The 20,400-nt window shown below is 57.8% G+C and overlaps 4 protein-coding genes across 6 annotated transcripts; 1 reads left to right on the top strand and 3 right to left on the bottom strand.

Annotated features, from left to right (window-relative positions):
* Positions 1-566: 566 nt before the first annotated feature.
* Positions 567-2,891, bottom strand: WDR55 (WD repeat domain 55). Of its 2 annotated transcripts, none has more exons than XM_083799001.1 (8): positions 2,768-2,891; positions 2,558-2,688; positions 2,387-2,487; positions 2,222-2,309; positions 1,960-2,139; positions 1,749-1,848; positions 1,472-1,641; positions 567-1,267 (listed from the first exon to the last, which is right to left on the bottom strand). In XM_083799001.1, the coding sequence occupies exons 1-8, from the start codon at positions 2,792-2,794 to the stop codon at positions 946-948; spliced, it is 1,119 nt and encodes a 372-aa protein (XP_083655127.1). In that variant the 5' UTR covers positions 2,795-2,891; the 3' UTR covers positions 567-945. The 2 variants fall into 2 exon arrangements, with proteins under 2 accessions (XP_083655127.1, XP_083655128.1); XM_083799002.1 differs by having other exon boundaries at positions 2,558-2,685; positions 2,768-2,845.
* An 88-nt stretch (positions 2,892-2,979) lies between these two features.
* Positions 2,980-11,558, bottom strand: IK (IK cytokine). The gene is made up of 20 exons (XM_083798986.1): positions 11,463-11,558; positions 11,211-11,277; positions 10,903-10,995; positions 10,344-10,403; positions 9,632-9,799; positions 9,433-9,547; positions 9,154-9,224; positions 8,998-9,044; positions 8,599-8,762; positions 8,370-8,478; positions 7,874-7,913; positions 7,229-7,442; positions 6,918-6,936; positions 6,278-6,355; positions 5,887-5,968; positions 5,379-5,436; positions 4,877-4,965; positions 4,449-4,557; positions 3,620-3,654; positions 2,980-3,216 (listed from the first exon to the last, which is right to left on the bottom strand). Exons 1-20 carry the CDS (start codon positions 11,476-11,478, stop codon positions 3,189-3,191), a joined length of 1,662 nt encoding a protein of 553 aa, XP_083655112.1. The 5' UTR covers positions 11,479-11,558; the 3' UTR covers positions 2,980-3,188.
* A 44-nt stretch (positions 11,559-11,602) lies between these two features.
* Positions 11,603-12,886, top strand: NDUFA2 (NADH:ubiquinone oxidoreductase subunit A2). Its single transcript, XM_083799006.1, has 3 exons — positions 11,603-11,764; positions 11,869-11,975; positions 12,692-12,886. The coding sequence occupies exons 1-3, from the start codon at positions 11,658-11,660 to the stop codon at positions 12,781-12,783; spliced, it is 306 nt and encodes a 101-aa protein (XP_083655132.1). The 5' UTR covers positions 11,603-11,657; the 3' UTR covers positions 12,784-12,886.
* Positions 12,809-20,388, bottom strand: TMCO6 (transmembrane and coiled-coil domains 6). 2 transcript variants are annotated; one of them, XM_083798994.1, is made up of 13 exons: positions 20,255-20,388; positions 19,772-19,878; positions 19,446-19,555; positions 19,149-19,332; positions 17,612-17,716; positions 16,962-17,047; positions 16,298-16,414; positions 15,457-15,568; positions 15,193-15,367; positions 14,649-14,743; positions 13,917-14,084; positions 13,499-13,648; positions 13,275-13,413 (listed from the first exon to the last, which is right to left on the bottom strand). In XM_083798994.1, the coding sequence occupies exons 1-12, from the start codon at positions 20,340-20,342 to the stop codon at positions 13,541-13,543; spliced, it is 1,455 nt and encodes a 484-aa protein (XP_083655120.1). In that variant the 5' UTR covers positions 20,343-20,388; the 3' UTR covers positions 13,275-13,413; positions 13,499-13,540. The 2 variants fall into 2 exon arrangements, with proteins under 2 accessions (XP_083655119.1, XP_083655120.1); XM_083798993.1 differs by lacking the exon at positions 13,499-13,648 and having other exon boundaries at positions 12,809-13,413.
* Positions 20,389-20,400: the final 12 nt, after the last annotated feature.

Below are 20,400 nucleotides of genomic sequence, written 5' to 3'. Positions count from 1 at the left end.
CTCCCAGCACTGGTCCCCGAGGGCCCTTCTCTGCGCCCAAGGTCTCCCACGGTGCGCCAGGGTCTTCCAAGCAAGCAAGCATGTGTGCACTTCTGTTGCCCCTCAGCAGCGCTGAGGGATGGGGCACGAACCAAGGAGTGCTGGGCAGCGTTCACGGAGCAGGAGAGCCGATGTGTGCAGCAGGCAGAGTGCAGCGGGCTCGCCGCTCTTGGGCTGTGAGCGAGGCAGAAGCAAAAGAAGAGGGGAGCCATGCTGCAGCAAGGCAAGCGGCGGGCTGGGGAGCTATCACCTGCAGGCAAACAACCACCCTGCTGCAGGGGACACAGCAAAGGAGCCTAGCAGCCCAAGTCACCCCACGTGTGCTCCTGTGTCACTGTGAGCACGGGCGGGGGGTAGGGGGGAAGGAGGCTTCCTACTAAAGACAGCTACAATTCATGATGCTGGCCCAACTGACAGGAGCGCTTTGAGCAGGGTCCGTGTCACCCTCAGTATCCTACAGGCAGGTCCCCAATGTGCTATAAAATACCAGGGAGGTTGGGGCGAGCCAAATCATCAGCACAAACTGCTAGGAAACAAAAAGGCACTGCGTTTTTTAATACATCTCATGTTCAAGTTAGTTAATAAAAAATGCTCAACATGTTTGCTTGGGATAATGGCGTGGGCAGCTCTGCCACAGCCTTGAGGAAGCATGGCACCACCACCGTGGCTGAGAGGACAAGCAAGACCAGGAAGGATCTGTTTGCCCATGGATCCCAGGACCACTGCAGGACAACTCACAGCCCTGTACCACACAGGTGCTGCCCACCTCTTACTCACACTGCCCCCAGCACCATGGGCCCCCACCCTTTTGGGCAGTATCCTGCCTTGTTCCCCCACCCCAGGACCTCCATGTCCACCAGCAAACCTTGGCCTTGTCCACCTCCAAATCAAAGCCCTCTTGGCCCCTCAGTCACTATCATCGCTGTCGCTTCCTGTCGCTGCCTCTGCTGTGGCCTCCGGCTCCTCTCGTAGGTCTGCAAAAAAGTCCTCTCCGCTGCCTGGGGCTTTACTGCTCAGGGCCTTCAGCGGGCCACCCCGCTTCTTCTTCTTCCGGTATTCGTCCACCACCATGGAGCCCAGGGAGGAGATGTCCCAGAACTTCACCTTCTGGTCATGGGCACAGCTGGCCAGGAGCTGCCCGTCTGGGGCCACAGCCAGCTGCTCAATGGGCTCCCCCATGTGCTGCCCAACGCACCCCAGGACCCGGTTGGGCAAGATGTTCACCGCCCTAGGGACAAGGTGAATGGGGACATCACAGTGAGGACCTTTCTAAGAGAGAGAGCCCCAGGAAAACTGCGAGACCACCTCTCCAGCTCAGATGTGATCCCTCCAGCGCCAACAGAAACTTTGCCCTCCTTCCCCAGGTCTAACCTCGTTCCCCACCCTCCCCAGAGCCTTCCCCCATCACATCCCGTGCCCTCAGCGCTCTGACCTGATGACTCCGTCAAGGGACCCTGTGCACACAATGCTCTCCGTGATGGGGACCATGCAGTCAACTGACTCGGCCCTCAGAGCAAAGCGGTCGCTGGTGGCCCCAAAGCCATTCCAGTTGAAGAGGTAGATGGTTCCTTCGCTAGAGCCACAAGCCACTTTCTTTCCTCTCTGGGCAGGAAGGGGTAGAGCAAGGCAGAGGCAAAACAAGAGACCTAGAGCATGGCAAAGAAACTACCAGACTGTACATCTGCTACGCAGCAGGGCCCAGCACCTACCTTCAGCAGCACGACAGATGTCAGGTCCCCATTCTGTGGCTCAGAGAGCAGCTCAAAGCGACGCCTCTTAACGTTGAAGACTCCCATGGTGCCATCACCACTGTGAGAGACAGAATGGCCCTGTGGCACAAGGACACGGGGTGCAGCCACCCGTGTCCCCTGCCACGATGGGCACGGGGCCTGACCCAGGTGCCACCAAGCCCTGCAGTACCTGGCGGTGAGCAGGATCTTCCCGTTCCCATCCACAGCCATGGCGCTGATATACTCCTCGTGCTGCCGGGCCTCCAGGATGGCCTCCCCCTTGCGCAGGTCCCACACCTTGAGCTCTCCGCCGTCGTCACCCGTGGCGAGGAGGTGGTGATCGATGGGCAGCACGCAGTTGAGGGCCGCGCTGCGCAGGGTGGGCGCCGGTGTCAGTCGGCGCCCCTGGGGGGCCCGGGCGGGTCCGTGCCCGTCCCCAGCGAGGCACGTACCTGTGGGCCTTGGCGATGCGCGTCTCCAGCCGCCCGTCCTCCACCGTCAGGATGTGGATGGCCTTGTCCTTGGACACCGTGAGGAGCCCTGCGGCCACCGGTCAGCGTGGACCCCGCCACAGCCCGTGCCCGTCCCCATCCCCGTCCCCGTCCCCGCGCACTCACTCTGCCCGTCGGGGGAGAAGGCGACGTCCCGGCAGGACTTGAGGTGGTGTCCCGAGGACCAGAGCTGGCGGGTGTCCCCCGGCACGCAGGAGTAGCGGTACCTGCGGGCAGCGGGTGAGGCGACCGAGGCGGCGCCGGCGGCGAGGCCGGTCCCGGTGCGCGGCCACTCACAGGTACACGTCGCCGTCCACGTCCCCCGCCGCCAGCAGGGCCCGCGCCGGGTGCAGGGCGATGGCGTTGGCCGCCGCCTCCAAGCAGATGTCCTCGGGCGTGTCGCGGAGCCGCGGGCCCGCGGGGGGCTCCTGGGGAGCGGCGCGGTGAGGGCGGACCCCGCGGGCACCCCCCCCCGGCCTCCTCCCGGCCCGGCCGCCCCCCCCTCACCTCCTCCTCCGCCGCCGCCGCCGCCATGCTGCTGCGGGCGCTCTGTGCGCGTGCTCCGCGCCGGGCCGCGCCTCATTTGCGTAGCCACGCCCCCTCCGCGTACACGACGCGACCCCCCCGTTCCCCTGCCCCTCCTTCATTTGCATATCCGCGGCTCATTTGCATGGCCCCGCCCCCAGTACCCCCGGCGCGCCGCAGAGTCGGAGCCCCGGGACGCTGACCGCGGGTTTATTGACAGCGGCTGCAGGCCCCGCGCTGCGCCACGCACGGCCCCGCAGCGGAAGGGGCTGAACGACGACGGGGTGGGGGTAACGGCGAGGGCCAGCCCGGGCAGCGGCGCCCCGCGGGCTCTGGGACGCGGCATCCGGCAGGCTGGGGCTCCAGGAGGCGAAGGACGAGGCGCAGGCACGCAGCTGGGGCATCAGTACTTGGGCCTTTTCACCTCAACCCTGGGAAGAGACAGGCAGGCGCGGGGGTGGGCTGGGATGCAGGGCAGGCAGCTCAACCCCACCCAGGGCTCAGCACCGAGGTCCGGTTCCACCCCGAGGGCGCCCAGCGGGATAGCACAGGACTGCCTGGTGGTGAAGAGCCCAAAGCAAGTCCTCACCTCCCGAGGTCTGCTCAGCACCCACCCGTGGCTCAGGGGAGAGGTGCCCTGCAAGCCCTGCTGAGCTGAGCAGTGCAGGAGCACACTGCAGGGGCTGAATGTTCTCCCTTATCTGTCCAGCCCCACCGCCAAGAGCTTGGCGGAGACACCCCTGCACCCTGCAGCCCCAGGGAGAGGTGGCAGAAGACAGCCAGGCCCCAGCACGGCCCTGCTGCCAAGCCAACAGCAGAGGTAACTTTACTTACCCATCGGCCTCCAGCTTCTTCCTCTTCTCGATGATCTGCAGAGAAAACACAAGTTCCTGTTACCCTTCAGGTAAGCTGGCTGCCTGTAACTGCTCCTTGTCTCCACAAGGGCAAAGCAATCACAGGGGCAAAGCCTCTCAGCCTGCAACAGAAAGGTTGGAGGGTGCAAGATACACCCAGTGAGAGCTCTAGCTAGAGCTGACGTGAGGTAAAGTTGTCCACAAACTGCCTGAAGTCTGGAGAGGCTTGGCCTGTTCTCCCCCTTTGCTCCATTTTGGCCATGAAGGATGAGCATCTGTTCTCACCTTTCCCTAGCCCATCCCACACTACTGGGAGTGCTCATGGCCTGCTCGCCCTGCCATGACAATCTCCTCCTGGGGCTCCCAGCTCTGCTTCTTAGAAAACAGTGAGCCACAAGACATGCTTTGTCTCCTCCAAGTCCATTTGGATGACTCAGGGCTGCCGAGTTTGGAAACATCCATCTGCTGCACAGTCCTGAGCAAAGAGCCCAGGGATTGGGACTGCCCCCAGGGTAACAACTGCAAACTGAGAACACGCAGCTCCAGATAGCTCTCTGGTCCTGAAGCTTCAAGTTGTGGTAGATATAAGTAGACAGGTTGCTACTCTGGCAAGGAGCAGACCCAGCCTTTTGAGAAGGTCAGACCTGCTGCACATGCACAACAGCAGTGCCTGGCTGCAAAGGCATGGAGTGGGCCAAAGAGAGGTGCCTAGGACAGCAAGTGCAGGGCTACGTGGAAGCTCTCCTAACCCAGGGATGTGCTGGCAGTTCACAGCCTGAACAAGCAACACCCCAGCACCAGACACTCACTGCACTGATCTTCTTCCACTGCCGGTCCAGCTCTGCCTTGTCATTTGTCTCCTTGAAACGACGGGTTTTACGTCCCTCAGACATCTTGATCCCGTACTGGAAGGCTGCCCTGGAGAAGGAATGAGACAGCTCAGTGCTTGGTGTGGATCTGTGCCCTGGTGGTGGAATGGAAACGTCTGTTCCAGCCACAAGCCTGTACTCGACAGAGCTGGCTTGCCACGCTGGAAACTGGCTGGACAGGCATCCTCACAAGCAATACTAAAAGCAACGAAGCCACCATGCCCCAGATCCACAGCTCCTCGTCCCGTCCACTCACAAGTGGTTGCTCTTCTTGATTTAAGCCCCCCCCCGAACCCGAGCTTGGCAGCCACTGCCATCCCCACCCAGAATCCTTCCTCAGCTGGATCTAGCCCTTCACAAGTGCTCACTTGGGCAGAGCCTCCTTGTTGTTCATGTATTCACTGTACTCCTCCTGGGTATCGAAGTCCCAGCGGCCCAGAGGCCCTTTCTTGTTACCCTGCAGGAAAACAAAACAAAACAAAAACACAGAACACTCAGAACAACTCAGTTGACACCGACCACGACTTCTCACGCACCTCATACGCCCACGGAAGATCTCAAACTCCCATCAGCCCCAGTTCAACGCACTTGTGCACCCAGTCTGGACTTGGCTCTGAGATCCCCCTCCCTGGGAAGCCCCAAACGGGACACTCTGTGGAAAATGGAGTTGAGACAGAGTAGCATACACCACCACGATGTCTTGGTCATGTCTGCCCCCTGGGACAGCAGCTTGGCAAGCCCCAAACCACATCCGACACCCAGCTCCAAGGCATTCAGCCCCACTGCACAAGCCTGCAAGAAGTGGGATCGTCTAGGCCTGCAGTGATACCTATTTCACTGGCTGACCCTAAAAAGCTCATAGCAGCATACCTGATCCATTTTGCTGTAGTCCACCTCTTCATCGCTGTCCACAGCCATGTCATCCATTCTGTACAAGAGCAAAGCAAGGAAAGTGCTCAGAGTGCACCTCTGGGACACTGCCCAGGACCTTGATGCCTGAACCACTGAGAAGTTCCTCCAACTGCAAGCCCCAGAGGTGAGCTGAAATGCTGAATGACTGCTTTGTGGCCAGAGCTCAATGACCACATGAATTACAGGGAACCCAGTGGGCTCAGCCACCTCTGCTTTCCCCTGGCACTGAGGGGCATCAGATTCCAGGGAGCCATTTATAGCGGAGATCCGGTAAGAAAAGGCCAGGTCTACCAGACCCAAGGACTCCAGGAACATTTTACCAAGAAACTGCACAGCCTGGCAAGGCTCCCCAGATAAGAAAAGGAAGGATCCTCCTTCCAGCAAGGATCAGTGAGGCTGAGCAGACAGAACAGTGGCCCCTTGGTGCACCCTGCTCCCAACCCACAGCTTCTTGCTGCTTCCTTACGTAGCAGGGTAGCATTCGGCATAGCTGTTCGACATGCCAAAGAAGTCTCCCAGCTGTTTCTTGTCCTCCGGCTTCTTCAATGTGACAACAGTAAAGGAAAGCAACACCACGTAGCCTTACAGCTAAGGGCTGAGCACAGCCAGGCAAAAAGCGATCTCCCCCATACACCCAAGCTGGCACCTGCCCCAGCACGACTGAACCGGAGGCTGCAGATCTTGTATTTGGTGTACAATGAGCAACAAGGTTCGAGTGCCATTTCTCTGCTACAGGAGAAAGAGCCCTCCCACAGAGTAAGGAAGAATAGTCCCACAGCCACACTCAGGCAAGGCTGGCCTGCAGAGGAAGCCCAGCACTGCAGTCAGACAGGATGGCACAGACAGTAAAGGATATGGCTCTGTTCCTTCCCAGCCAGCAGCTCCAGCAAACTTCTCATTGATGGACTTGATGAGCTCCTTGGCCGAGCCAGGTCCTGGGACAGAGAGAGCAGCAGACAGAGTTTTGGTGGAGGAACAGCTCACCTTAATACATCTGGGGCTGGACAGAGCCCTCTTCTGCATGCAGCCACTCGGGGCAGTCAGGGGCGGCCTGCTGCAGGGTACATGGAACGGACAGTGCTGGGACGGGGTAGCAGGCTGGAGACAGGCTGCACACGAGGTAGGAGAGGAGGAAGCAGGACAGCACCTAGGAGCAGCAAACTCCAGTCTGAGCACAGGCAGGGGCAGTTCGTGCAAGGCTGATCCTAGGAGAGCCTGAATCCTCCTCAGCTTACAGCCAGCATAAGGTCATTGGAGCAGGTCTGCTACTAGGGAAGAACCTGCACACACACTCAACCAGGGCTGGCCTGCGGCAGGCTGTAGGCACAAGACTTCACCCCCATACCCATCCCTCACAGCAGGCAATTCCCTCTGTTGCAGCAGTCTCTGGGAGAATCGAGCTCAAGAAGACCAGCGAGGCAAGCAGCTGTTCAGCAGCCCCATATGGCCTCACCGAAATGTCCAGTCTCATTCAAGCATCCACGCCACTTGACTCACCTTTGTCAATATCCGTGGGCTGCAAAGAAGAGGGAAAGATACCATGTCACCTGGGAGGGCCGAAATCAGGCAAGTGACAGAGCTATGCGACTTGCAGCTTCACTTTAAGACTGTTTGGGGCAAACATATGCACACAGAGCTGAAGCATAAAAGCTACCAGCTTGTGACAGTCTTGCCTTACTTGCTGAAGGAGAGGACAAGCACCCAGCCACCCACCAGCCCCTGGCTGGAGAGAGCTAAACATGAGCTGCGTAGGCACATCTGGGAACATAACCACACCAACCCCAAAGCTGCACCCACCATGCACTCACCTCATCATCAGCCTTGGGCTTCTCAAAGTAGCTGTGTCTCTTCTTTTCCTCCTCACGATCACGCTCCCGGTCCCTGTCCCGGTCCCGATCCCTATCCCGGTCCCTGTCACGCTCCCGATCCCTGTCACGCTCTCTCTCACGATATCTCTCCCGTTCCTTATCCCGTGGCATCTTTGCAGTGGAGGGCACATAATCCCCAATGTCTTCAAAGATACTAGAAGTAGAAAAGAGCCCGCATTTACGGGTTGTGCAAGAGAAGCCAAACACTGCCTCCCTTTGAAACGAAGCCTAATAAAGGAGCATGTGTCACCAACATGGCCACAGAGCTAAGGATGCCCTCTAGTACTGGCTTCTACATCTGTCAGATGTATCACGGTATTTCTGCTCTCTTCTGCTGCCTGGACTTCCTTCTTATTGATCAGGACAACAGAGAACCTTTGCCTGTCTCAAGTCTGAAATAAAAACCAGAACTCGCCTCCAGCCTTGGCCACCTTGTCCTAAAAATAGCTCAAACAGCAGGTCCAAAGAGGCAGCCTGCTCCAGAGGCACTGAGCCTAGCCCTCTCCGAACCCAGTCAGCCAAAAACACATTCCTTAGGACAGACAGCTTTGACCCCACAGCCTGTGGGAGCAGCGGGGCACTTACTTCATATCAGCTTCAGGGGGTTTCTTCTCATCCAGCTTCCCTGCAAGGACACAACAGCAGTAAGATGCACAGCACTCCACACCCACCCTGCACTCATTCCCAGTCCCCAGTCCACCTTCCAAGCCCAAACAGCAGCAGGCCCGGAGGATGCCCTCCCAGCTTCCTCTTAGGTCACCGCATTGTCTCATTCCCTCAGCAAGCCACCAAGTCCCACCCCGACAGAGAACATTCCCCCAGGGAACGGGTCCTTAACCAGGAAGAACAGAGCAGCAAGAGCCACCCCTGCGGCTGTAGTTTCTCAGCATCCAGCCTGCTGTGATCCCGCCTGTCACAGCCTGCCTTCAAGATGCAGTGCTTGGGGAACCACAGGAGATCACTGTCCTCCAAGTCCCCTGTCTCAGGGTGTAGGGAACGCAGCAAATCAAAATGCATCTCATTCTCTTGGGACAGGCTTCAAGCTTCTGAGCCTCTCCACTTAGCTCCCTTCAGCACCCACCTTTGTCTTTCTTCTTGAGCTTCTTGTTACGGGTCCCTTGCCTGAGATAGGAGAGGATCTGTGTTAGCTTGCTGATGACAATGTCATTTGTTGTTAGCGTAGTTTGCGCCTGAAAGAGAAATGCCCAAGGAATTGGCTGACTCTCTAAAGAGGGAACCCCTCCTGGCAAGACTTTGCACTGGCTGATCCAAACCAGAGCTGTCAGGGAACCTGGAGGCTGTCAGGGTACCTCCATGGTGGGGCAGTCAGCCTTGCTCCGGATCAGCGTGGTTGGGATATCAGTGTCAGCATACTCATCGTCCAGATCTACCACGTAGGCCATCCGCCCTGGCAGGAACAGCTCATTCCGCTCGTAGGCTTTGTTCTTGAACAGAATGCGGTAGATGTTGCGACCTGGAGGGGGAGGAAATGCAAGGGGGAGATGCTCTTAAGAGAGCAATGGACAAGACCATAGAGAAGCACACACAGGTGTTCAGAAACGTCAGAGTCACCTCCTAAGAGATGCATTCCAGACCTCAAATTCAGAACTGCTACACTCCAGATGTCCCCCTTCAACGAGTTCAGTATTTCTCTTACATTCATGACACAACACAAATAACGTGGGGAACAGCCATATGCACAGTCTTACCTAAACGTGTCTTAAACTCAATTTTGTTCTCAGGATCTTCATCTTTTCTGAAAAGGAACAAAAAAGAAAAGAAAGTAAGCTAAGTGTATGCCTCCTCTGCATACTCCTCTCCAGGAGGCAGCTGCATTCAGGAGTGCAAAATCCTCAGCTACTCACTTAGTTTCTTTCTGGGGCTTCTCCATCATTTCCTCCTCTTCCTTCTCTTTGCTGGCAATCTCAGCCCGCACCTGGCCACAAAGTAAATTCACACATTACAAACCAATCCATGCCACTGCTGCCCAACAAAACCAGCAAGGCCTCTCCCATCAGCTCCCCAGACTTATATCAATCTTTCCCTGAAAGGAAAATGCATTCCAGGAACACACTGACAACACTGAATCATTTCTAAGTTGAGACTAGCACCCTCTCCCCGCCACCCAGCAGCATGGTGCTCACCTTCTGCAACAGCGCAAAGTCCAGACCCTTCACCAAGTGAGTGTGTTCCATGTCACCACCCAAGAACTTGGACTCCTGGATCAACTGTCTCCTCTTCTCTGCAGCAGATTTATCGCTGTACAACGAGAATTGAGACTGTTATGAGATGACCACTCTGGAGCAGACTGGCAAGAGAAGGATGTGCCACAAGCTCACATACGCCTCTGCAGTGGGCCCCACAGCCCTGTAGTTGGCAGTTGTGCTGATCAGCTCGGTTTCCTCATAGTCCTTGTTCACACCATCTCTTCTCTCCTTGGCTCGGTCCCTGTACTTCTCAGCCAGCTCTCTTTCGCGTTCTATCTCCTGCTGGCGCAGCTTTGCATAATAGCTGGAGTTCGAGAAACAGTTCACGGTTAGAGTGACACATTCACATTTGATGTGCTGCTCAGACAACAGCCACTAAAGCCCAACGCATGCCTGTTCCACTCCCTACCCCTTCCCCAAAAACATACTAAAGCACTGCAGGACACAACATGCCTCAAGAACACCAGACAAGAAGAAGCTGTTGTACCAAGGCTTAACAATGAGCTCAGCCTTCCCTTCCAAAAGGAAAACACCTTAGATCCTAAAGGACCCAGTCACTAGTGCGGATGTCCTAGCACTCTTCTGCCCTGCTAGACACCAAAGGAGCCTCTCCCACTTCTTCTGGAGGTAAAGCTTCAACCCCACCCTGCCACTACCACTCCACTTCTGTTCCACAAGCTGTGACAGTCACTCAGTCCGAGCTCATCTCACACTGCTTGGCTCCAAAGCCCCAGAATAATCCAGGCCGCTAAGGGTCCTCTTTGATAGCCCAAAAGCTCAACAGCTGCTTCCATGAGAAGGATATAACACTAAAAGACAGGTTCTGACGCATCACTTTCAACATTTACCTTTTCTTCTTCCTTCTGCGAGCAGCTGGATCTTCATCTTCATTGTACTCCCGGGGCATCCTGGAACAGAGTGAGAAACCACACATACAATCTGCACCGCTGGACAAACACAGGCAGCTTGTCAGAGCAGTTACTCAGACATAGCCGGACACCACGATACCCAAAGATGGGAACAGTACAGTCCAATTTCTCCCTAATTCCACTCTTCCAGTAGATAGAGGAGGGCAAAGCATAGGTTTGCACAGAAGAACCTAATCTGCTTCTTAAAACCTGCATGAAGCATCCTAACAACCATGCAAGATTCACTCTGTTATTTACAACAGTCCCAACCCGCTTGTTTCTCCAGTTAACCCCAATAACATATGTGTACAGCCTACATGGATCCCAGCGCAAACCAAGGCTGAGGTCTGCTCTTCAAGCCTCATCTGTATATTTATTAGCATCGGCCTTTAAGTTCTCCCCCTGCACTCTGCAGCGGAGTGTATCAGACGGGAGCAGAACCCCAGAGGGAAGAAGGCCCTGCTTTGCCCTGCGGTTCTGTGAAATACACTCTACTCACTCATGGTGGCGAGATTTGGATGGTGGCGCTGACGTTGGCGCAGCCCGTGGGGTCATGAGAAGCTTCCGAAAGTCTTCATTGGTCAGCTTGGACCTGCAAGGAACAGCGAGAACAACAACTGCCCCCCTCCCAGCGAGCTGCAGCGGCCCGAGCGCTTCTGAGGAGCCGCGGCGCCAGGTTCAGGGCCCCGCGGGGCGCTCCCGGCCTCCGGCTGCGAGAGGCGGCCTCAGAGCCCCGGCGTCCGCAGCCCCGGGATCCCCGATCCGCCCCCCCCCAGCCCACGGCCGCCAGCCCCGCGCAGCGCTCACTGGTGGAAGGAGTGCGAGTCGTCCACGTCGTGCCCATCGGGGGCCAGCGGGTTGGAGAACGGCTCACCTGCGGGGCGACAGGGAGGGCGGCGCTCACACACCCCGCAGCGCCGGCAGGCCCCGCGCCGCCGCAGCCACCTCCACAGCACGGGCCCGGCTCGGGCGGGCACCGAAACGGCACCGGGCGGGCACGGCGCTGTCACGGCGCTGTCACGGCGCTGCCCCCCCACCCCGCCGCCCCCCGGCCCTCACCGTCCCGCTCCGGCATCTCGGCTCCGCTCCGCTCCCCTCAGCAGCTGCGCAGGAAGTGCCGCAAGCTTCCGCTCGCCCCCCGGCCCGCCCTCCTCCTCCCCGCGCACCGATTGGCCAGCTCCTGCGGGGCGCGCGCGGTGATTGGCCAGCCCCGCAGCCGCATAGTCCCGCCCCGCGGCAGGCAGGGCGCACAAGATGGCGGCGGCGGCGGCCGTGAGGGGGCTCGGGGGCGGCCTGGGCCGCGGCCTGCGGGAGCTCCGCGTCCACCTGTGCCAGAGCTCGGCCGGCAGCCGCGGCGTCAGGTGAGAGCGGGGCCCGGCCCGGGCCGTGCCGCCCGACCGGGGCGGGTGCCGGGGGCGACACTGGGGGCCTTGCCTTGCTCACGGCCCCCCCGTCCCGTCCGCAGGGAGTTCATCGAGCAGCACTACGTGGCCCTGAAGCAGGCCAACCCCGGCTTCCCCATCCTGATCCGCGAGTGCTCCGGCGTGCGGCCCCGCCTGTGGGCCCGCTACGGTGAGTGAGGGCCCGCCGCGTGCCCGGGGCGGCGGCACCTCGGCGTGGGGGTGCCGCGGGGGGACCCCAGGAGGCGGTACAAAACGCTCCTGCTTTTTCTTCCCGCTCTGTGTTCTCAGTGAAACCCCGCGGAGGGAGCGGAAAAGGCCCTCTAAAAAGGCTTTTTCTCCTGGAGCCATCTGTGTCAGACAAGGTTACAAACGTCCCTTCAGATACGCAGTGCTAAACACGAGTTTCTCAGTGCTAGCACAAAGGCCAGTGTAGCCTGCAAGCGTTAGCGCGTGCCTCTTCCCTCTGACTTGCAGGAACGTACGGCCCCAGGCAGGGACTGCTGCAGCAGCAGGGATGGTTTTTTTCAGCACTGTTTTACTGAGGTGTTAGTGAGGAACTTGATGTGACTGGGCTAAGTGCCACCAGGTTGATAGCTGTGGGATAGCATAGTGGCCTTTGCTCAGCAGCACCCCGTCAACAAAAAAAAGTAAGCAAACATGGTAGGGTGCGTTGGTTTCTGCAAGGGAGTGGCTGAACAACGGGATCAAGGAAGGTGGAAACAATAACTTGGGCACAGGGGGGCAACTGGAGAGTGCTGAATGCTGAGGGATGGTGATGTCAGCTGTGACACTGGCTAAGGCCCTGGGGAAACACAAAGCAGGGCTTTAGCTCACCCAAGACAACAAGAATGAGGCTCCTGCTCTCACCCTCCCTCTTTTCTGCAGAGTTTGGCAAGGAGAAAAGTGTGTCGCTGGATAACCTTTCCGTGGATGAAGTGGCCAAGGCCTTGGAGAACATTGTGAAAGGCAAGGTGTGAAGATGGACACCAAATGTGCACATGCTGAACACTTTACTGATGATCTTTAATGTAAAATGTGTCCTTAACTTATCAGTCATATAAACATACATGCTTACCCAGAGCTTCGTGTGTTGGATTTAAAACTGCGGCACCAAAAGGAGATGCTAAAGGAAGCTGCAAATCCAGCAGGGTTTGTATTCCTCTCCACAGCAACAAGAGCTCTTCTGCACTGGTTGCAGCTCAGCTCAGCTTTGCCCCCGCACCAAGGAGGCGTGGGGCAGCCTGGTGGTGGCTCCAAGGTGACACAGACATCAGGGAGGGGAGCGGGGAACAGCCCACCCAGCACCAGCATTTCCATGCAGCCAGCACTGCTGCTCACAGTTGGTGTGACTGCCTGACCGGCTCTGGGGCAGTGGCGTAGGAAAGCAGGGCAGCGAGTGAGTAGTTTGTTCCTCTTCGGGCCAGGAGGGCAGGCTGTGTAATCTAGGAGAAGGCGGATGACGCAGCTGGTGAGGAACTGAGGACAGAGGCTCCCGGTGGCTGTGGGGCCATGTCCAGCAGTGCTTGCACCCGCTCCTGGAGTTCTGGGGTGCTCTGGTGCTGCTTGAGGGTCTGGTGCCCTCCTTGCCTGACAAAGTCAACAGCAGCCTGTGCAAGGAGAGAGGAGCAAGAAGGGGGTTGGCTGCCTGCTACATGAGGGCTGAGACACCCCAGTAGCCACTGCAGCTGACACCTTCTGTCCCGAGCCTCGATCTCCCCTTGTACAGCGCAGGGATCAGGGCCGAAGGAATTCACCAGAGCCCTGCCAGACACGAGTCCAGAGCAGGTAAATCCAGCCATGTTGGTCCCTGGTCTGAGTGCGTGGAACTTGAAGAAAGCACAACTGAAGCAAAACAGTCCCCCCGTAATAATCAGTGACTTTTAAAGGGTGCAAAAAACCTGCCCAGAAAACAGAGTCAACAAAAAGGAACACCTCCCCCGGAGACGTGAGGACTTCCAACTCTGTCACACAAGCGTTCCCCACCCCACCTCGGTGCACGTCTGAGTACTGAAGGAGTATGGGCCAAGAGGGGGAATGAGGGAGAACAGTTTTGTTCAAGTAATGCCCACCGTTTTAACGCTGGGTCCGTGGGCGTGAACCCCCGGCCTACCTGCGGGCAGTGCAGGAAGAGGAGGTGCAGCAGCTCCAGGCACTGCCCCGCCACCTCGGGGTCGGGGAGCGCCAGGGGGCCCAGCAGCAGGGGAAGGGCGGCCTGCTGGCGCAGCTGCTGGCAGTAGGCGGGCCCCTTCTCTGCGACGTTGCACAGCACTGTCAGGCCCTGCGCAGAGAAGCTGTGGGTGAGCAAGCCAGGAATGCTCTGCTGATGGACGGCCATCCCGACAGCCTTTGGAGGGCTGCAAAGAACTCCCCGTTCCCTCCCCAGAGGTCCTGCCAGGTGCTTCCCCAGCTCCATGCCCCCGCCAAGGGGCATCCCCACCCCCTGGGGCACAGCTCATCTGCATGCCCTGGAGATCTCAGCAGGATCTCTGCCAAGCAGTCACAATCACACCCCCCTTGACAGAGCACCCCGAGAGCCCTCCACCTTTACGGTCTTCCGAAAGAAGGTGGCAGCAGCCTCCCTGGGCTCCCCCCAGGTGCTGGCAAGCCCGGACCTAGGTTAGTATCTGCCCTGGGTGCCTGGGAGTAGCATCAGGCAGGGGATCCCTCCTTCGACAAGACAGAGGTAGTGCCTTCAGGGGATGCGGGTGGGGATGTTACCACCACACCAGACTTTCTGCCAAGCTGTTATTACCATCCCAAGCCTGAGTACTGCACACACAGGACTCGCGTTCCTCAAAGTCTAGAGCTCTCCCCAGCTCATGGGCATGAAGCGAGGTCTTACCAACACGCTCGCTGCCTGGGAACACGGCAGGAGCTGCAGCAGGGCTGGGAGCAAGTCCAGAGAGAGCAGAGCAGAGCAGAAGAAGGGCTCGTCCGCTGGAACGGGCAGAGAATGAGTGCGTTAATAAAACTGCCTCAGTGCAGGAGGGACAGACAGTGCACACTAACCGCTCTGGGCAAGCACAAGGCGCACTCAGCCCACAGCAGACCAGCTCAGACACACAAGGTGTCAGTGGACAGACAGCTCCCACCCACCCACTCTATCTTACTAAACTCAAAACCTATCCTGCGAACTGAATCAAAGAGGCAACATACATAAAGGGAAGAACCTGGCTGATTTAGGAGTGTTTCTGCTGTTTCCCTAAAAGCATTGCCATCTGTATAAACCGAGACACCACCTGGCAGTCCTTCGTGCTCTGACTGTGCCACTGCACGGTGCAGCTCTGCTGGGAGGTTCCCCATGTAGTGAGCTTGAAGCCAGCAGTCAAAGTAGGTCCTGGCAGCAGCAGCTCTGGCTCTGCTCACAGCCACGCAGGGACACTCACCCGTGAGGTTGTTCAGCAGCCAGAGGCACTCCGGTATGATGAAGGGGTGCTTCTGGAGGTAGCACTGCATGACTACGAACAGGGCCACAAGCAAGCGCTCGTCCTGGATCTGGGCTTCACATCCTGTCTCCTCTGCAAGCAGGTTGCCGAGACACCGCAGCACCGGGCAGGTGAGCTTTGAGAGTGAGAAAGACGATGCCTTTGGGCTGGATCACATCCCCAAAGCAACGCAGAGAAAGAACAGTATTCTTGCCCATGTCTTACCAGCTCCAGGCCCTCAGAAATGCTTTGGGAGATTTCAGAAGCAATGTCGCACAAGAGCGAGGTGAGGGCAGGTATGGCCCCCAGTGCTATCAGCGTCGCGTTGGCTGTATGGCTGCAAAGGGAAGGGACACCACGGTTGCTCTTTGCACCCAGCTTGGGACCTGCTGCAGCCTCCACGAACCAACTGGCCCTGGAAATCCTGAGTACTATCCTGAAACCACAGTCAGGTTTATTTCACATTTAAATAGCAGCTTATTTCTGAGCAGATCCTTAAGAGAAAGTTTAAAAGCCCATGGAAAACAGATCCACTGGAATTAGCCACGTAGGCCAGGAAACAACAGCTCTGGTTCTTCTCCAGGTACCCACACTGTGCTTTCTCTCTGCTGGGGCTGCTGCAAGAGATGACACCACCAGAACAGCCACGCTAAGGCAGGTAGAGATTTTTGGCAGCAGCCAGCCTGGACAAGTGACACTGAACTAAACCCAGAAGCTCGAAGATTCAGGGAGTTCGCCTTGGGAAGTGCAGGACACAAATCCAAACGCAGGAGGCAATCAAGGGGTTTTTAGAGCACCAAGAACAGCCTCAGTTTTGTCACCTGTTATCACCCTGTGAATAAACTCATCAATCCCGCAAACATGCTGTGCTAAAATCTGAGACCAGGAATGCCCAAGAGGGGAAAGAAATTGCTTTCTAAAGGGAAAGGGGTGAGGGGAGGCAATGCAGGACCCAGACCCACAACCATGGGCTCCACACAGGCTTGTGCTCCAGCTGGCAGAGCCTTTATGCTTCTGGGTTTGTCTGCACCCAGGGAACTCAAAATGAGGATAAAAGAACATTTACCTACAAACGATGTAGTGGAGACACCATGCAAATTCCACAGCAGCTCCTGTCCCAGATTTGAGGCCAGAGCAAACCAGTCGAAGCATGTGCTGGGGGAGAACAGAGTCCAGAACCAAGCTGGGGTCAGAACAGCAGAGTTAATGGAGGCACTGACCAGAGCACAGGCAGGACAGACAACCGATGGGGACAGATCGTCCCCAGCTGCCAGGCAGCTCCAAATACACTCCTGGAAGAGGCTCGTAGGTAAGGGCTACAGACTCAGGCACCACCACAGCACAATGCAAGGCACGTGCAAGCTGTCCCTGTGAGTGGCAGGACCTGGGGGCACTCAGAACACCTTGGCTGGGGGCACATTTTTGGCACTGAGGGCTGTCAAACTGATCTTTTCCTTAGCAGGAAGAATGCAGCCAGAATTTCCCCGTTGGCCTACCCTGCTCAACACTGTCCTTTACTGAAATACCAAAGCCATCTGCTCAGATTAGGCTGAAGGAAAAGAGTCAAGCCCTGCACCCTGATCTGCAGAAAAGCCTGCATAGTTCTTGTAGGATTCTGCTCTGAATTATTAGTATCTCTGGGATGGGAAATGCATCATCGTCCCTGGCACGCAAATACCACGCAGGGCCCCAGGGCCCATCCCGACGCAGGGTACAAAGCTCGGACTCACGGTATGATCTCTGTGGGAGCTTCCTTGGCTTGGAGGAGCTGTGACAAGACGTAACCCAGACCTTCCAGCACAGCCTCATGCGGGGACTGCAATCAAACAGAACAAAGCTGATCCCACGCAACAGAGGCAAGGGGTCCCAGGGCATCACCTGCATGCTAGTGAAAGGGCAATACCTTCACGTAACACTGAGCCAAGCCAAAGCTGAGCTGTCCCCCCTGGCCCCATACTCAGGGGTTGCAGTTGTGGGGACTCAGAAGCTCAACCACGGCAGCGCTGCTGCTCTGCACATTTAGATCTGCAGCTGACAGCACTGCTCACTGTGTTGGTCTCCTAAACCTGCCGCACCCAAACTGTGCAGAGGGAAAAAGTCTGCAGCTCACTGTGTTTGAGGCTTTACCTGCAAGCCACAGTTATCAACGTGAGACATGCAGCATGAAAAGGGCACAAGGTGGTAACCTGAACCCCTAAAAAGCAGTGCAAGGAGCCTATGAGATGCCCTCACTTGCTGCAACAGGACAGTCCTGTACAGAAGGATCTCTACCCAGCTGGAATGGTAACTCAGTCCTGTCAGCTAGTGCCTAAAGCGTACAAGAAAAGGTCCTTTTAGGGGGCAGGGCATGGGAAGAGTGTGACTGAGCTACTTTACCCACCTGGACGCAGGATGCCAGCACTGGAATAATGCCCTGAGGCAGAAGCTGCTTTCTCACAGCTTCACTTTCCACTACCAGGTTGCCCAGCGTGTACAAACACAGCTCCTGAAACACAACCAAGAGACCGGGTCACCCCCTCCACATTCCCCAGCAGGACCCTGGCCTGCCTGGGCACCCAGAGCAGCCAGCAAGCCCTCTGGGTCCCTGCACCCCAGGTCACCCTTCACCTGAGCAGGGCAGAGGCTGTCTCCAGAGGGACAAACACGGGTGGATATTGCTGGACCCTTCCAGATCCCCCTGTTCCCTGCTAGCTTCAATCTATCCTTGTTCTCTTAATCATGTTGGGACTAGCAGAACATCACTTCAATTCTGAAAGTTTTTCCAGGCTTTTAATTGTTGCTATTATATTTCCCTGAAACCCCTCTAATTCCACGGTATTCTCTTGGAGACTGCCTGTGTATTGCAAATATGATCATCCTCTTAAAGCTGCTCCCTGTTTTATCCCTGAGCTCTGATCCTGTCTTGTCTAAGCTCTGCAGCCCAGGTATGGCTCCTTCCCTAACCTGACCACTCATCATGAGTCCTGGCTGAGGACCTCAGCCTTCTGCGCCACCACCTAGGGCTCCGCAGGGACCTCCCCCTGTCACTCCACTGCCTGTCCAGCCACTGCATCTGCAGGCACCCAGCTGGCAAATCACTCAGCCACCCCAAGTGTTCACTCCTTCACCTGGATCAAACTCTACAGTTTGGAACTGCAGGCATTCTGCTCTTCCTTAAACAACCTGCATTTTTGCTTTACCTACCACATTCGCACCAAGGTACCTCCTGCGCAGGCCCAGCCTGCATCAGGAGCCCAGACCACGCATCTGGTGATGGAGTCCAAAAGCCACAGCCTGCAGTTCCTGCTCCCACAAACACAGCTTGGAACTGAAGAGGGCAGATGCTCACGGGGCTAACGTGGGGGAATTTGTTGCAAACAAGGCATGACTCTGTGATCTGGGCTGTGTCCGGAGCACTGGGGATGAAACGGGTATGCAGAGTATGAAATGGGGTTATTCCCCTGTGCTTGGTGCTGAGGAGGCTACACCTGGGTGTGCCCAAGTCAGGTGAGGTGATGTCTGCAAGGCTGCCAGGACAGCTGGGTTGGGGCAGAGGGTTACAAAAAAGTCTGGGGGTGCTGGGCTGAATTTGCCTGCCCTAGGGGAGGCTTGGCAACATTCACAAGCAGTCTGCAGCTACATGGAAGGAGATGGAATCAAACTCCTTTTGGTTTTGGGACAGGGCACAGCCAAGGGTGTCTCCACACTTGGGGGTTTTCAAGACTAGGCCAGCCACAGCCGCCGTGGGCTAGCTCTGGGGACAGTGCTGCTCCCCAGGGAAGGTTGGATTAGGGAATTCCGGAGGGCCCTTCAAACCAGCGCTTCCATATGAACCATATCAGGCTAAAGCCTGGCCAAAACGGGTCCTACTGCCACCCAACCGCTACCAGAGGATTACTGGGAGCCAGAGCCCTGGCAAACCCAAGCACGGACATTACCACGAACTCAACACTGTGTCCCGAGAGGTATGTCAGGAGATAGGAGGTCACTGGCATGCACGCCTCAGCCACAGCAGCGTCACTGGAGTGGGAGAGCTCATGCAGACAGCGGGCTGCCTCCATCTGCACGTCAGCCAGACTGCCGGTGAACAGCCCGATGAGCGTCCGGACACCGCCATCCAGCCTGGGGGGACACAAAGGGTGCTGTTACCTGCTGCCTCCCGCCCTCAGACACACACCTTCTCATCCACAGGACAAGTGGGACAAACGGCCTTGTAGTGCCGGGCCTGGGCTGACCTGACAAACTTCTGCTGAGTCTCCTTGTCCTGCAGAGCCCGACGGAGGCGTCTCAGCAATGTTTTCCTGTCCTCTGAACCCCTCTGCACACCTCTGAGCAGCTCGGAGACCTGTCCGAAAATTAAGAGCCGTGTGAATTTCAAGCAGTGCCGGTGTTAGGACTTCGTGCCATTAACCCTAGAGGCAAAGAAACCCAGGCAGCGTTGCAGTTGCTCACAAAGAGCCTCGGTGCTTCCACCACCCTGTCTAAAGGACCACCAGCACATCTAAAGGCAAGGGGAGACCCCTGGGCCCCCCCATCACCACGGCGAGCGTCACGCTCTCACCTCGTCCTCCGGGAGAGGCTGCAGCAGGACCTCGGCTCCATCCTGCTCGTCCTCCCGCAGGAGCCGCTTGCTGACCAGCTGCTCCTGCCGCCGGGCCTTCCTCAGAGCTGCGATGGAAGCAGTGCCCGTCAGGGGGGTCCCCCGACAGGGGACCGAGACGGGGGGACCGAGACGGGGGACTGAGGCACCGAACAGCCTTATTCCTCCTAACCCCGGGAAGCCGCCGGTCCCTTCCCACACAGCTGGTGGGGACGCAGGAGGCAGGGGCTGGATTTAAACCTCGCGGGGCTGCGGGTGCCGCACACCGACGGGGCTCACAGCGCCCGTCTGCGCCCTGCCGGGACGGAGGGAGCGTGCGGGGGGGACAAAACTGCTCTCCCGCCGCGGAGACACCCCGCCAAGCCCAAAGCGCAGCGGGCGGCTGGGGAAGGGCGGCCCCGCGGTCGGGAAGCCGAACCCGGCCCGGCCCGGCCCGGCCCCCACCTGCCTCCCGCTCCCGCCGCCGGGCCCGCAGCTCCTCCGCGCCCCCCCCGGGCCCGGGCCCGGCCCCGCGCCGCCGCCGGCCCCACATGGCGGCGGGGAGGAGGAAGCCGGGGCCGAGGAGGAGGAGGAGGAGGAGGAGGCCGGGG

This window comes from Anser anser (assembly GCF_964211835.1).
Source record: "Anser anser genome assembly, chromosome: 14".
In the NCBI taxonomy this organism is placed as follows: domain Eukaryota; kingdom Metazoa; phylum Chordata; class Aves; order Anseriformes; family Anatidae; genus Anser; species Anser anser.
The sequence above is the reverse complement of the archived record's forward strand: the minus strand, read 5'-3'. Positions and strand labels throughout refer to the sequence as shown.